The 16406-nt window shown below is 51.9% G+C and overlaps 1 protein-coding gene across 2 annotated transcripts in view; it reads left to right on the top strand.

Annotated features, from left to right (window-relative positions):
* The window catches only part of Stk10 (serine/threonine kinase 10), a 111482-nt gene that overhangs the window by 64623 nt on the left and 30453 nt on the right, over window positions 1-16406 (top strand). For both annotated transcript variants that reach the window (XM_063230786.1, XM_063230787.1), the window contains 6 exons: window positions 378-450; window positions 1305-1499; window positions 1916-1997; window positions 8600-8734; window positions 10460-11002; window positions 13111-13241. In XM_063230786.1, coding sequence (XP_063086856.1) covers window positions 378-450; window positions 1305-1499; window positions 1916-1997; window positions 8600-8734; window positions 10460-11002; window positions 13111-13241 — 1159 coding nt within the window. The remainder of the gene's footprint in view (window positions 1-377; window positions 451-1304; window positions 1500-1915; window positions 1998-8599; window positions 8735-10459; window positions 11003-13110; window positions 13242-16406) is intronic.

The raw sequence follows: 16406 nt of genomic DNA, 5'->3' as shown, positions 1-16406 counted from the left end.
CACTATGTAACCCAGGCAGGCCTCAAACTCAAAGGGATCATTCTGCCTCAGCTTCCTGAGTGCTAGGATTCCACCCCTAGCTCTGAGTCTGTGTTTTGTTGTGTTTTTTTTTTGTTTTTTGTTTTGTCTTTTTCGTTTTTACCGGTACCGGAGATCAAACTCACGACTGCCTGCTTGCAAGGCAGGCGCTTATGCCGCTGAGCTAAATCCCCAGCCCCTCTGAGTCTGTTTTTACTGCAGCAGTTTGCTAGATAGAAAATAATATCTGTTAGTCACTTTGGAATGCGTATCTGTGAGTCCACAGCACAGACTCGTAACCCAGGGCTATGGGTGGAGGAATGTCCCTCAGATGTTTCATCTGAGATTTTGTCTTGCAGCTGACTTTGGTGTGTCTGCCAAGAATCTGAAAACTCTGCAGAAACGAGATTCCTTTATAGGAACGCCTTACTGGTAAGCTGCATGGTTTCTGGAAATTGAATGGTGGGCTGAGCGTTAAAACCTAAAACTCTAACCTCAGAGTAAATTAGGGGCACCGAGGGCTGGCTGAGCCAGCTTCCATTTGCCACTCAGCTTCCCTGTGCCTCAGTTTCCACTTCTGAAAATGACTGTGGTAAGGGTGTCTGATAAGAGCCGAATCTGTGCAGAGGGGCTCAGTTTTGATTCACGCATCCGGCACACACTGATGCGGGCACTGGCTGGTATGAGCGCTGGGTGGGTGAGCAGTCCAAGGCCAGTACTTACCCTCGCCCAAGCCTCCCTGCAATTCTCTAGTCTCCTGTGTTTCCTTCTTTACTAAAACGGTTACTTTAAAAGAAACAAAACTCTCACTCAGTTTCCCGCCTAATTGCTTTCTGTTTCGCGGTATTTTCACAAATTGCCATTGTGGATTGAGCTCCTTTCTTGCATATTTCTCGTAACCGGTTCTCTCTCCCCCTTTTTCTTCCGCTCTCCTCTTCTCTCCCGGCCCCTTTCTCTCTGTGCTGTTGTAGTGTCCCCCACCCGCCCCCTTCCCTCCTGCCGCACCTCACCCTTCGGCTCCCACCCGTCCTCCTCCAGGACTCTGTGTTCTGGATCGCTGCCGCCACCTGGTGGCTGGTCTTGGGAACTGCAGCGGGCATGGCGGCGCCCCCGTGAAGGTGAAGACGAAGGTCTAAGGAAGACAGTGGGATGGATGTCAAGTAATCCAAATCACGGTTGGGGAATGCTGCCGCCCCCGACGCGGGCTGGTGGTGGTCCTTGACCCTGCATGAGAAGTAGCTGTGAAGCCCAGTGCTTAGCCCTCTGTTGTCCCTTGGTTGGTTCAGGATGGCCCCTGAGGTGGTGCTCTGCGAGACCATGAAGGACACGCCGTACGACTACAAAGCGGACATCTGGTCCCTGGGCATCACGCTGATTGAGATGGCACAGATCGAGCCCCCGCACCATGAGCTCAACCCCATGCGGGTCCTGCTCAAGATCGCCAAGTCGGATCCTCCCACGCTGCTCACACCCTCCAAGTGGTGAGGAGTGGGGGGACCTGCCCGGGGTGGGGGCGCTGAGGGATGCAGGGTCTTTCAGAGTTCCCTGCTTTCTTCTCTGTGCTGTGGGCATGGGAGCTAACCAAGCTGATCCCACGGGGGCCTGAGGGCTCAGACCAAGCCCTAGCAGCCCCCTGAGCTGGGAAAAGGAGGCTAAGTGGCCGTCACCCCTGCATGGCCCTAGCAGGTCCCTGCTGCTCTGGGGTTTCCATGCCACCGTCTGGAAGGTGGTTTCCAGGATGAGAGGGGGCATTGTACCTCTCATGGTGGGTGCACTCCCACCATTGTGGCCCCCGAAGGCACCCTTATCCTTGATGATTCATCGGGCTTCTGTGCTGTGGGGGGACCGGCTCACCTTCTCCCCGCCCTGTACCCACTGCCGATGCCTGTGCTCTCAGGTCCGTGGAGTTCCGAGACTTCCTGAAAGTAGCCCTGGATAAGAACCCAGAGACCCGGCCCAGTGCTGCGCAGCTGCTGGAGGTGAGTGCACCCCTTTTCTGGGGGCCGCCCACAGCCCTCCTGCTTGTGCTCTGCAGGTGGATGAGCACATGTGTGACCTGGGTGCTAGCCGCCTTCCTCACCTGGTGCAGCCACCTGCCTGGCAGCTGGGTCAGCCTCATGCCCAGGTCTTGGGGGATGTGCAACAGGGTCATGTGGATTACATGGGCTTGAGCTCATGTAAGAGGGGAGAGAACATTTAGCTTTATATGGGAACCAGTGGACATTGTGTGGGACCAGAGGACTGAATGTCACATTGGCTGGCTGCACAGCCCTAGCATGGCCAAGAGGCTGTGTCTTTGAGTCTTCTAAATATAGTCAGGAGCCTTATTTTCCCAGGCTAATGCTGCAGCTGCTGAGGTGAGCACTAGTGTTCACACCATTAGCCACCCCGTCAGTCACTGTCCCTGTGCCACCACCACGGACAAAAGAGAGGGAAGTGGGCCTAGGTCATGCAGAAGGGCTGCCCCTCCACTGCTATGCCCGCTCTGCTGACCTGATGAAAGTCATTTCCTAAATCCACCCAGTTTCCCCCAGCTACCTACTGTGGGCCAGGCATGGGGCCTGAAGTTGATTGACGTTTGGGCTTATAATTCATCCTTCTGACTTTGAGATTACACATATGAACTGGAGTTGGAAAGTCCTGGGTTCAAATCCCAGTTGTGTATCTTAATGGCTCTGAAATCTTGGGCTGATGGCTTAACCTCTCTGGGCCTTGGTTCCTGCTCTTGAGTGGGGATTGATAGGCATGGCCCCCTCACAGAATGGTTATGAGGATTAAATGAGAAGATACTGTGTTAACTGTTAAGTACTGTGCAGAAGGAATATTTGATATACTGAATTTATTGTTTGGAAATGAAAAGGGTCCAGTGTGCACAATGGGGTCCTGATTGTTCCTTTGAAGTTTCTTCAGTCTGCTTAAAAACGAATATGTGGAGTTCTAGACAGCCTCATTTTCTGGGTATTGCAGTGTGCACTGGGGGTGGGAGGCTGCTGTCACTGTCAGATGCCAAAGCTCCAAGCCACTCGGGGCCAAATGTTTCCTGTGAGCTGGCTCCTCCTGCCCCGATGCATCCGGCCCGCAGGACATTTCGCAGGGAAGGGACCAGCTGTCCTCAGCCCACTCAGCCCCAGAGCCTCAGGCCGAGCCAGGAATTTCCGCTCCATAGTTGGAAAAAATGTCCTGCCAGGGGACTCAGCAGACGGCAGATGGGTTACAGAAGAAAGCAGAGATCTCTCTGGAATGATGAGACCCCTTCATAGCTGGTGCTATCTCCAGCTTTTTCTGTGTGCCTTGCTGTTTCTGAGATACGGAGGGTACAAACACACTTACCCTGGAGATGTGAGGGAGAAGTGACTTGCTCAGGGTCACTTGGCTTTGAGTGCCAGAGGTGGGTACAAATCTTGGCTGCCCAGCAGCTGTCTGTGTCCCACATAGACCTACCTGCTTCCGGGAGGCACTCCCTGTCCTGTCTGCCCCTGAGTGACTCCTGCCCCAGGGGTTTATGGTTCATTCATTCACTGGTACAGATACTCTGTGGAACAGTGTCCTGCCATAGTTAGTGACCCAGGCTCTGAACTCAGGCTCACCCTCAAATCTGGGTAGGTCTCTGTGCCTCGGGGTCCCCATCTCTAAGATGTGGCTGGCACTTGCTTCACAGAGTGGCACTGGCGAATGTGACCCTGTAGATACCATTTTTAGCAGCACTGCCATCACAGAGTAGGTGCTTGAGAGATGCTGGTTGGCTTTGATCTGAAACCCACCCGCTCTCTCACAACTGTCCTGATCAAGATCATCTGTGACATCTGTATTGTTGACAGCTCAGGCCTGTCTCCCCGAGCCTGATGGCAGTGTCAGCCACAGTCTAGTGTCTTCCTTGCCTCTCTGCACTTGACCTCCAGGCCTCGTGCGCACTGGGTCTCCTCTCACTAGTCTGCTTCCTCCTTGCCCTGGCTGATGAATGTGGACGTCTCCTCCATCGCCACTCACCCTCCCCATCTCATCCTGTTTGCAGTGACCTTTGGCCTGGGGTTCTCCTCCTCCTCCTCCAGGTGCTGGGCCTGGCGTTTATTTCTGTCTCCCTTTGGGTGTCCAGTAGATGTCCAAACTGATGGTGGCCACACCGAGCCCTGGACCCTTCCCCAGCACACAATACCCACAACTGTCCCGGCTCAGACCTTGGCCAGCTCGGGCTGCAGACCCTGCAGGCCTCCTTGCTTTTCTCTCCCCTGCCATGGCCATCGGAACAGGGATGCTGCTGCCCTGGCCTTCAGGATGCATCCTCCACGCCAGCTTCCATGACCGCCACCATCTGAGCCTCGTTCTCCCTAGCCTCTCCGCCATCTCCCCTACAGTTGTTAACTTAGCGGGGTAGGAAAGCTTGCCAACACAGTCCGGCTCCCGTCCTTCCCCATCCAAGCTCCAGAGCAGCTCCCATCCCTCTCAGTCCAGTGCTGAGCCTCTGTGACCCGTGAGACCCTGTGTGATCTGCCCACCCTACTGACCTCCTCTCCTCATCTCTTGCCCTCACTCCTGTGGCCACCCTGGTCATCTTGTTCTTCAAGACACAAGACGCAGTCCTGTTGCAGGGCCTTTGCACTGGTGCTCTGCTCCACATGGAAAGCTCTTCCCCCAGACCTCCCCTAAAGACAGAGCTAGGATTCCGATCCTGGTGGTTTGGTTCCAGAGTCTGTGTGTTGCCTGCTCTGCTAAGATGCCTTTCCAAACAAATGAAGGTGAGGAAGAAAGAATAATAGAAAAAAGACAGTGGGAGAGAGAATTAAAAATGTTGGGGCCTAAAACCCTAAGAGCCCTGTGAGACATTTTCTAAAGCCCTGGGCTGGTGATTGCTAAGCACACAAGGAGAATTAAAAATAGGCTCAAATTCCTTAAAAGGGTGTGTGTTTAATGGTAGGAGAGAGCCTAGCCGGAGGGCCAGGCCCATTGGCAAACTTTGTGGTGCCACCCTCATCCTGGCACCTCGAGACGTCCAGCAGTGATGGCCCTGAACAGCCGCCCCTCTTCACTCCTATTTCTGAACGGCTGGTCATCAGGAAGGCTCCCACCTTCCCTGTGGCATTGCCTGGACACTGTGTCTGCAAGGGGCCTTGGTGACATGGAGGCTGGAGGGAGAGGCTTCCCTGAACACTTCCTGGGGGGCCTCGGAGCCAGTGCAGTGCGGAGTCCTGCCTTGGTGTTCCAGAAGTGCCCTGCTTGCTGGCCCCTTCCATGCCATTCCTCCCACTGCTTCCCTCCTCTCCTGGGGACCATGGTGCTCAAGGCAGGCAGCGAGCAACAGAACGCAAGGTTCCTGGCCACAACAAGCAGCCACTAATTCGGTCCGTCTGTGGAGCGCCCTGGTGCAGATTTAGTGTTGCCCGGAGCCTGTACTGTGTTGTTTCTTTCTACCGTGTCCACTTTGGCTGCTGCAGCAAAGTGTCCCTTGGCGTCTCACTCAGTCACGTGTGTGAGGCCACACAGTGGAGCTCAGGCAGCTCTGGTATCTTGGGTCTCAGCCTCGCACCCAAAAAGCCATGCTCTGTGAGTAGAGGAGTAGCCAGCCAAAGGGGCCTGCTGGACTGTGCTGCTGTTTCTGCTGCTGGAGGAGCTGGGAGTGAGGGTGCAGACAGAGACTGGGGAAGGGTGTGGATTCCCCAGGGATGTGGGGATGCGTGGTGGTGATAGTAATGATGGTGACAGTGACAGTTATGGTGATGGTGACCGTGGCGGTGGTGATAACGTGGTAGCTGCCCTATTTCAAGCACTTTTGCCATACCTCTGTCCTTACTGTACAGAGAGGTCTCACGACTTGCCCAGGTTAGTAGCGGAAACTAGATTTGACCCTAGGTGGACTGGCTCTGCCACCCATGATTAGTAAGCCCTTAGCAATACCCACTCAAGACCTCTTGAAACCACTCAGCAGCCAGAGTGACATCTTTAATGGGTAACAGTGGCTTCCAAAAATAAAGGGGCCCTAGGCCCTGCATGCACCACCCATCCTGCCTCTTCCTCCTATCCTGCCTGCACCCCAATCCTGGCCTTCCAGCACACTGAGTCCAGTCCTGCCTCAGGGCCTTTGCCTGTGCTGCTCTTGCTGCCTGAAACTCTGTGTCGAAGCCATGACCTGGTTTGTCCCTGTGCATCCCCTGGATCTGAGCTTGCTGCAGCCTCCTTAGGGAAGCGCCTGGTACCAGCGCAGGCTCACATGACCTTCACCATGCTCTTGGGCCTTCTGCTGCCCGTTCCATCACAGGCTTATCTCAGCACCTGGCATGTGTCACATCGCTCACCTCACTGCACAACTGTGGAATGAAGCAGCACATAAAACAGGAAAGTGAAAAAGCAAGCAAATAAATTCAGAAAGTCTCACTAGACGGGAGGAACTGGAGGAAAAAAGACTGGCTTAGGAAGAGGTGAATGATAGGGCTTGTTAGGTGCAGTGACATTTACAGCTCTCAAGTGAGCAAGTTGGAGAGGCCACTGCCTTCTGCAAATGAACTTTTGTTTATTTTTTTATTTTGTGGGGCCGGGGATGGAACTCAGGGCTTTGTGCGTGGGAAGGGGCTTCACGCAGAGCTCAGGAAGAAGCAAGCCAAGCAGATAAGAATGATTTATGGTGAACATACCAGTTCTGAATGTGTTTTTAAAGTGAGAGAAATTTATCCTTTCATCATGCGTACTTCCCCAGCAGTCTTGTTGATACTGTTCTGCTGATAAAATTTCTGAAAGCAAAGCAGTAAATTTCAACAGAGCCTTCTTATAAAATTTCAAATGAGTAAATTACAACTTCCCGACTCCTCGGTCTTCTCTCGCCCTCCCTGTCTTTCCCATGGCTCGGGTGAGTGCTGAATGAGGAATCCCATATCCCAGCCACACCCTGGGGCTAGGTGACAGCACCTGAAGGTGGGCTTTTACTCACTTAGGGTACCTTTGCAGATTTAACATCCTTGCACCTTTGCACTAACTTTTTTTTTAAAGTGATTTTTTGGGGGTAATTTTTATTTTTTTATTTTTGTCTTTTTCCTTTTTATCGGTACCAGGGATCGAACTCACGACTGCCTGCTTGCAAGGCAGGTGCTTATGCCGCTGAGCTAAATCCCCAGCCCCGGTAATTTTTATTTTAAAGAAAATAAAACCAAGCAAAATAAAATAGTATTAGTGATACAGGACTTCAAAACAAGATAATGAGAAATTGAAAATAACTACCATAATATATCTTGTTATTTTTGAAATAGCTGCCCGTGCCATTTAGATATAATAAAACAGAATAAAACCCAAGCAAACAAAACAATGAGAATGATACAGGACTTCAAAACAAGATAATAGGGGATTGACGATGGCCACCACCTCCAGAAGGAACCCCCCATAGACACTTTGCATATTGTTATCCTCTGAATAGATGATCAGACTGCATTAACTTTTTAAAACTGTTATTTCTGTGAATGTTGAGAGTGGAACATTTGCCTCAAGAATTCACATTTCTTTTCTTAAAGCTGAGTACCTGTGTCCACCCAAAAGTGACAACATGTACACCACTGTTTACGGCAGTGTCGCTCAGGGTCACCAAAACCGGGAAATGACCCATGAGTCCAGCAGCGAATAAACAGACCATGACACATTTACACAGTAAAGAAAGGATCAACTGGATGAGCGACAGAGCTCAGTAGCAGAGCATGTGATTTCCTCTTAGTGTGCATAAGGCCCTGGGTTTGATCCCCAGCTCTGCTACACACACACACACACACACACACACACACACACACACACCTGTGCTTGATGACCCTGTGCATAGGAAGTAAAGCTCAGGCAGAACTCATCTTTGGAGATAGACAGCCAGGGAGTGGGTGCCTGCAAGCTGTGGCCAGGGAACGTTCCAGCATGATGGAAATGTTTGTGTGGCAATACTGGGGATTGAAACTTTGCACTGAGCTACATCTCCTACCCGTTTATTACTTTGAAGACAAGGTCTCCTTAGGTACCCAGGCTGGGCTCAGACTTGCAGTCCTCCTGCTTCAGCCTTCCTCAGTACTGAAATTACACCACCAGGTGAAATTGCACCACCAGGCCTGGCTGAAATGTCCTGTATCATTATCTGAGTGATGGTTAAATATGAAAAGTTATCATCAGTCTTACCAATGTATGAGTTTTTACTGCATGTAAAGTCTAACTCAATAAAATATACATGTGGCATATTAATAAAACTACATCAAAACCTTGTGGAAGGAAAATAAATATGCACATAAATCCTCGAGCATTGCTTGATCTCCTGCTTTGACCCTGAAGCTGTCATGTGCATTCTCTTATTTCATCTTCGTGACCTGCACGTGGCACTGGCATTATTGTCTCCAAGGTTGCAGGGTGTAAGTGATGTGCTGAAGGTCACACGGCTCGTGAGCGGAAGAGCTAGGATTTTCCCTCTTCCTACCACATGTGGGACTTCTGAGCTGCCTCTGCATTTCCCAGTCGAATTCATGTTCATGCGTGGTGCAGGGCTGTGTCTGTCCTTCTCTTCCCTGAGGACTGGCTTCCGGGCTGCTCCCCCCAGGTGCCCGCTCTTCTCACACAGATGTGTTTGCCTCCTCAGCACCCCTTTGTCAGAAGCATCACCAGTAACAAGGCTCTGCGGGAGCTGGTGGCCGAAGCCAAGGCTGAGGTGATGGAGGAGATAGAAGACGGCAGGGACGAGGGGGAAGAAGAGGACACCGTGGATGCTGCCTCTGTAAGTGCAGGAAGTGCGGGGGCCAAGGAGGGCCGGGACACAGCAAGCCGTGGCTCATGGAACCGAGACTGGGGAAGAATTCCGTTGTGCTCCTGCTCAGCTCAGAGGTTCAGAAGCCCACGCTACGGGTTACATAAGAGGGCGCACAGGGCAGGCTGTTGGCCCGATCCTGAAAATTTCAGGAGAGACCCAGAATCTAGATTTTACCCTGAAACCTTCCCATTTATAAAAGTCAGTGACTAGGTCTTCGCTTCCCAGTGTTTTCTCTGATGTGGTTCACGTGGATGCTTTTAGCACACTTTGGGATAAACAGATCAGCAGCATATGGTCAGAGGCAACTGGCCAAGGGACAGCGGCCACCTGAACCCCATCTGGCTGCCCCAAGTGTCAGGAGTCCAGTGACTTGGTGTGTTTGTAACTCATTTGCAGTGTCAGGACTTAGCGAATTTAATTAGTAATAGCAGCGAATTTAAACTGATAAAATCATTTGAGCCAAGCCTGACGTATATGGGGGCTGCAGCCGTCCTGGTCCCTGGTTGACCTCTGTGGGGAAGCTCCCTCCACAGGGCACTGGTTATCTTGATCATCCCTGTGCCCAGGGAAGCAGGCTTGGATGTGCCCATCAGCAGAGCTGCCCCACATCTGCTCTCTGGGGGTGTCGCTGCTTTCTTTGGTTTAATTTGGTCCTGGGAGGGGGCCTGAGGCTGGTGTGAACCCCCACCCCAGGATGCAGATAAGCTGAGGGTGAGTGGGATCCAGCCAGCCGGAGCCCTGAGCCCCCACCTTACAGATGAGAAAACTGAGGTCTGGGCTGGGATGTTCCTGGCTGGGTGGACACATGTGGGCAGGGAGTAGAGAGGAACTGTAGCTAGTCTGGCTCCAGAAGGGAACCCATGCTGGTGATGGGGCTGCTGCAGGGATTCTGAGGAGGCAAGAAGGAGTGAGAGGCAAGTAACAGTCAAGCCACAGGCAGGAAGCTGATCCGTGTCCTGAGGACAGTGGGAGCCATGGAGGGCTTTAGGCAGGGGCTGGTTATTAATGTGAATGTGACAGAATTAGATCTAAGTGTTTGAACTGCTGCCCTGGGTATTGAATAGAGAGTAGATTAGAGTTTCCTCTGTTGGTCACCGTATCCAAAGCCTAAAACAGAGGCTGGCAGGACTCAGAGTATTTAATATGATCCCACTGGACTCAAGTTGGTAACAGGCAGACACTTGAGGGCGTAGTGAAGACAGGGAGTGTGTGGAGGGGAGGGAGAAGATTGCCACTGGGAAGGAAGGAAGGACTTACCTGGAAAGTGGCCATGGGCTCTCACTTTGTTCCTCTAGCTGGGCAGTCATTTTATTTGTCTAGTTTTCAATATTTGAGAAGTCAGAAGTTCTGGCCACTGGGGCTTGGCCACACTCTCACGATTGGAAGAGCTGAGTGGCCACTGGGTCCTTCCCCCAGCTGGCCATAGCTTCCTGGGAGGGAAAGCAGCTCTTCATTTAAGGTTGCATTAGAGATCGTCTGTAAATTCTATTCCTCAAACTAAATAGTCATCTCACCATGAGACTGTGTTTGATGGCATTCAGGCGATGGGGGCACTGTGGTTTAGACATTGCTCCCTCTACTGTCCTAGCCCTGACCTCGTCACTGGGGTGTGACTTTCAGCCCCACTGTGTCCCTCACTGTCCCCTTGGATAGGCAGCACCGTGGTCTCAACTCTTCTGTTTTTTTCCCCAGGCCATTGGGAACGACAATCAGGACTCTTCGGAGGCGAATCAGCAGGGCCTCAATGCCAACCAACTTCAGGAATCTGCTGCACCGCTGCCACCCAGCCAGCCTCAGGACAGTGTGAATGGGCCCTGCAGCCATCCTTCTGGGGATAAAGCCCTCCAAGCTCCCTGCCCCCCGGATGGAGCCCCTGCAAGTGAGAATTGCCTACCTGTGCCTGTTCCCCTCCGGAAGTCCCGGCCAGTGTCAATGGATGCCAGAATTCAGATCGCAGAGGAGAAACAAGTCAATCACCAGGCTGGGGACCTCAGTCCTGCAAGCAGCAGGTCCCAAAAGGCAAACCAGAGCCGGCCCAACAGCAGTGCCCTGGAGACCTTGGGCAGCGAGAAACTGGTCAACGGCAGCCTGGAGCTGCCCACCCAGTTGGTGCCAGGCCATTCCAAGAGGGCCTCGGACTCAGGCAGTGTGTCCACCTGTGAGAGTATAGACTACAACACCTCCCTGTCCACCGACCTGTCCCTGAACAGAGAGTCAGGCTCACTGTCCCTCAAGGTAATGCCACCAGCTGTGCCATGGGCTTGGAGCAGGCGTTCCAGGACGTGCTGCTGTTGGGTTTGGTTCTCAAAAGCATTGATTGGCTGCCTTCCGTGGGCTGCAGTGTGGGGATTCAGGACGTCTACTCCGTGTGTACTGATTGAATCTGGGTAGTTGGTGTTTCCATCTCCTTGTCATTTCTTTGTGTTTGAAGCCTTCAGATTCTCCCAGTTCTTTATAAAACATAGGGGCTGGGGACTTAGCTCAGCGGCATACGGGCCTGCCTTGCAAGCAGGCAGTCGTGAGTTCGATCCCTGGTACCAATAAAAAAGGAAAAAGACAAAAAAAATTTAAAAAAATAAAATAAAATATAGAGTAGGTTGTTACAAACTGTAGTCACCCAACTGTGGGCAGCAGCTCTTATGTAGAAGCATTACTATCCTTAGGGCTGAAGTCCTTTCCTTTCTTATCCTCAAAAGATACTTGAACATTTTTTCTTTTAAAAATAAACCCAGAAGAGGGCCTCCCCAACCTCTTCTCAAGGTATTAAGGATGTTCTTGGTTGGCTGCTGTGAATCAGGGAACACAGGCTGGCCTGGAAGGGTCCACATGCTGCATAAGTGCCTCTAGCCTGGCCAGGACCCCAGGACTTTGGGGACGGGAGGCTGGTAATCTAAAGGACTGTTCACAAGTGGGTTTTGTTTCTGACTGCTGGCCTACCATCTTGAGTCTTGCAATGTGTGCTGGACACTTTGGAGAGATATCAGGGTTGGGTGGGCTCAGTGATGGTTAACCTTTTAGGGGTTGGTGCACAAACTGCAACCCAAAACCCACTTATCACAAAGTGCCAACACTATGGTTAAACCTGAATACTGAGGTTTAATTTAGAAAAAGCAACTATTACCTGATGCTTGGCTGTTGAGGTGACTTGGCTCGCATGCCCACAGAGGGACATGTGTGCCTGCAGTGGTACATGTGCCATAGGTTCACACCACTGGGTGGGTTGGTCCTCTGCCTCTGCCATCAAGAGTGCCAGGCCTCGTGTCCTGGGGAAGCATGCAGGAGGGCCTGGCCCAGAGGGATCACGACCTGACTGCAGGTGCCCGCTCAGCACTAGAGAGCTCAGCAGGACCTGAGATCCACTTGCTCAGCTCCCAAGGTTAGGAAGCCCTCTGTGGGCTGTGTTGCAAAGGCTGGCCCTGGCTGTGCCTGGAAGGGCATCAGGACTCAGCAGAGGTCAGAGGCCAAGGGCAGGAGGAAGCTCAGGAGGAAGCCAGTGCAGGCCCCAGGCCCCAATGGAACCAGAACTATGCTACGTCCTTCCAAAGGTACAGTGCCTAGCACCGAACCACCATGACCCAGCCTAGAGTCAGGGCAGGACCCTGAGCAACTGGGTGTGAAGCACACAGTTATTCACAGTAAAAGATAAAGATGGGGAGTAATCCTGCAGCTCCCGACAGGTGTGGCTGCCAGCAGAGTTCGGGCCAGGCCATATTGGCTGCCAAGTCCATTATAAAAACAAACTCTCTCTTGCAGACAAGAGACTGTGGTCTGTCAGAGACAAATAGCAAATATTGAACTTTACTGTGAGCTGGGTCTGCCCTGTGTGCTCCTGCATAGTCTTTTAACAAATCTTGTAACCACTGTGGGAAGCAAAGACTGCTTTTCTCCCCCTTAGACGTGGAGGAAGCTAAGGCTTAGATAGGGACTTGCCCAGCGCTACAGAGCCAGCAAGTGGTGGAGTGAGTGTTAGGACTCGGCTCCTTCTGGTATCATCCTGTGCCTTAGAGAGGGCTGGCAGCAAGGGGAAGGGGCCTGGGGGCAGTACCTGAAGGCTGGGATCGGGGCCTTGGCCTGAGGAAGGGCCCTGGCACTCAGTGCCCCAGGCTGCAAAGCTTGGGGTAAGAGGGACGGGGAGAAGGCCTGGGATTTAGCTTAGTGGCACGGTACCTGCCTGGCAACCTTGAAGTCCCAAGTTTGATTCCCACCCCCTCCCCCAATAATGAGGGACAGTGAACAGCCAAGTCCTGCTTGAGCCAAGGCTGGAAGGCCAGAGGGCTGTGGGCTCTGTCAACCATGGTCCTTAGCTAAGACACTAAGCTTTGCCTCGTGTTTTCCTTGGTCAGGACTCCAGGCTGCACAACAAAACCCTGAAGCGGACCCGCAAATTTGTGGTGGATGGCGTAGAAGTGAGCATCACCACCTCCAAGATCATCGGTGATGATGAGAAGAAGGACGAGGAAATGAGATTTCTCAGGCAAGCCTGGGAAGGACACCGTGGCGGTGACAGGGTGGGGGTGCAGTGAAAGGGCGTGGGCATTGGTCCTTTGGGTCAGAGAGCTGTCGTCTCTAGTGTGAAGTGAGGAAATAATGGAGACAGAGGGAACTGGTTTTGCTTAAGATCCTGCGTCCTCCTACCCGTCCACTTAACCATCCATCCGTCTTCCCATCCATTCATTTATCTACCTCCCCAGTTATATGCAGGCAGCCCAATAACCTGTTAACCCAACCACTGATCTATTCTACATCTGTGTTCATCCATCTCTCTATCGTATATCTACCTATCCAAGTGTCCACACATTCATCCACCCAGTCATCCATCCATGTATTCATCTGTTTACCCATCCTTGCATCCCTGCATCCCTGGATGGCCACTACGGTTACATCCATCCACCCATCTGTCCATGCAATCACTGATGGATCTATACATGGCTTCCATCCACCCATGCATGCGTGTATCCTTCCTATTTTTCATCTATTATCTGTTCATTCATCTAACTCTACCAATTTATTGTCTGTCTGTCCATCAGTTCATCTGACCATCAGTAGTCTACTTACTCCTCCACCCATCTACCCACCGTCTACTCACCCACCAGGTAGGGATAGAGTTGTAACCCATATAACTGAGGCTATTCCTCTTGTAGAACTTATACCTAATGGCTAACATATAACACCCAAGATAAGTCTTCACTTATCTTAGTGACACAGTCCATGAAGTAATGGGTGATATGGTAGAAAGTGCCTGGGTATGGAGAGGCTCCTCCTAGAGAGCCCCCTGAGCTGAGCTCAAGGGGTACAAGAAGCCAGCTGTGTGCAGAGCTGGGGGAGCACAGAGGGAACTCTAATGGTCAGGGCCTGAGAGGTGACTCCTCAGTTTGTTTCAGGATCTGAGAGGACAGGACTAGAGCGTGGACTGTCAGATCAGGAGGAGAGCTGTGGTCTTTCTTTAGGTTGGCAGGACCCAGCTCACATAGGCCTGTGAGCCAGGGTGGAAGGTACATTATTCCAGCTGTCATAGGAGAGAAATAGCTGGGGAGTGACCGGCTCTCGCATCTTTTGGTAGATTGCTCGGGCTGCTGTGGAAGTGGCAACACTGGTGCAGGGAGATGAGACCAGTCAGGCTCTGGGCTCAGGCTCGGACCGCACTGGGAGGTTGGCTCAGATGCAGCAGATACTTTGGAGGCAAACCCGGTGTGACTGATGAGGGTTGGACTGACGAATGAGGTGGGAGGCAGAGCTGTTTACCAGAAATTTCCTTTGAAGTTCTCAGTTGCTAGTGCCCTTAGCACCCCACCACAGGGAGATGTTGTTTTCACAAACAAAGAAGCCTACTCGGCAAGTGAGTTGCGTGCCTTGGGCCTCCCAGGTGGAAAGGGGCAGAGCTGAGAGGTGGCCTAGGTCTGCTGTCTGAGAATCCCTGCAGGTTTCCATTGGACATGCAGCTGCCAGGGGAGCTGCCGCTGAAGATGGGGCGGTGAGCAGTTAGAGAAGCGTTAGAGGCCAGACTCTTAGAGGCTGAATTCATTACTGGTTTGGAAAAAAATGCCTAGGTCATCAAACACATTCGTATGTTTTAAAAGCACAAACTTTCTAGAGTGCAACAGATTCATTTGGCATCTTTTGGGGGATGCTTTTCCAATCTTAGAGCCAGGAGGATGAGACTTTTAGTGGCATTTCTGTGTACATGCATGTGTACACACTATATACACACACGATAGTGTCCTTATCTGTGTGGGTTGGGGAAGGCTGGGAGCCCTTGATGATGACATCCCTGGACTCTTGAAGCTTCAGACCTCCCTGGCTAGGTTTCCATCACAGTTCAAGACCCTTGGACTGAAGTTCCCAGTCAGCCTCAGTCTATAGAGAAGCCACACGCTCTGACCTGGTGGTGGACGCTCATCCTTCTGAAAGAGCTTCTGTGGGCCACTCGGGTGCGGGCTGTGGAGGAGGTAGTGTGTTTGCCTGCTGTGGTCTGAGGGTCAAGCATCCTGGCCACAGGCTGCAGGAGTATGGGTGGCTCTTATCCCTCCATCCCCTGCAATGCATGCCTGGGGCAGACCTGGACCTCGGCATTTTTGCAGATTAGGAACCATGCACTGAATATTAAGGACCTCCTTTCAAAACCACCTCTGTGCCCTTATGAGTGCTCAACATTTGGGACACTGTGAGAACCAGCTGCCCACTTTCTGTCTGTCATCCATGTTTGAACCTGTTTCTTTGAATCGGGATTCCCTTTTCTTTTCTTTTCTTTTCTTTTCTCTTCTTTTTTTAAGACAGGGTCTTGCTATGCAGTTCAGGCTGGCCTTGAGCTCACTTTATAGCCCAGACTGGTCTCGAACTCACAGGGATTCTCCTGCCTCAGTCTCCCAAGTGCTGGGGTTATAGACATGTGCCACCACGCCCAGTTTCCCATTTCTTTAACGCTGGGAAATCACTCTGACCTTCTTGGTTTCCAGAAAAGCCACATGCTCAGAAAGAAGCTTCCTTACATGGCTGTGGAAAACCTCTCGGGCATTTCCCAAGTGCACAGGGGGCCATTGCCTCTTCTACTTCATTATCATAGGAGCACTTGGCACTTAGGGGCTGCTTCTCATATGCCAGGCAGGCCCTGTCCATGTCGCATCTCATTTAATGCACAGAAATCCTGAGAGTTGGGAGGTGTCTGCTTCATTTTACAGACTAGGGACCAGAGCCCTGCAAAGACTCACAGGGCTCTGGCTGGAAAGTCAACAGAGTTGAGATTCAAACAAGGGCCCCTGGCCCAGAGTTGTGCTCAGCCACCTTGCAATGTGGCCTCTCCTCACCCAGCTGTTGGCTGGTGGGTCTGTCCAAGCCAGAGGCAAGGTCAGCTCAGACCAAGCCACATATGAGATCACTATGTGCGGACTGTGGAGGCCAGCCTGTAACTGGGTACACACAGACCTCCTGCACCCCAATCCCAAGCGACCACCTTGGAGTGCATTGCTCACAGTCAGGATACCCAAGGTTTTCCTACAGCATTTTATTATTTTATTACATAAATGGTGCATGTCAGTGTTTTCTGGGCCATCACAGAGAAAGAAGTATGATGAACTGCCATCTGCGGGCTGCTCACCAGTCTTTTCTCTGGTGCTCCTGTGCACGCACACACACACGTTACAAA

Source organism: Cavia porcellus, unplaced genomic scaffold, assembly GCF_034190915.1.
Source record: "Cavia porcellus strain 051 isolate PalLab524CR breed Dunkin Hartley unplaced genomic scaffold, mCavPor4.1 scaffold_19, whole genome shotgun sequence".
Classification (NCBI taxonomy): Eukaryota; Metazoa; Chordata; class Mammalia; order Rodentia; family Caviidae; genus Cavia; species Cavia porcellus.
This window is presented reverse-complemented; position numbering and strand designations above follow the sequence as displayed.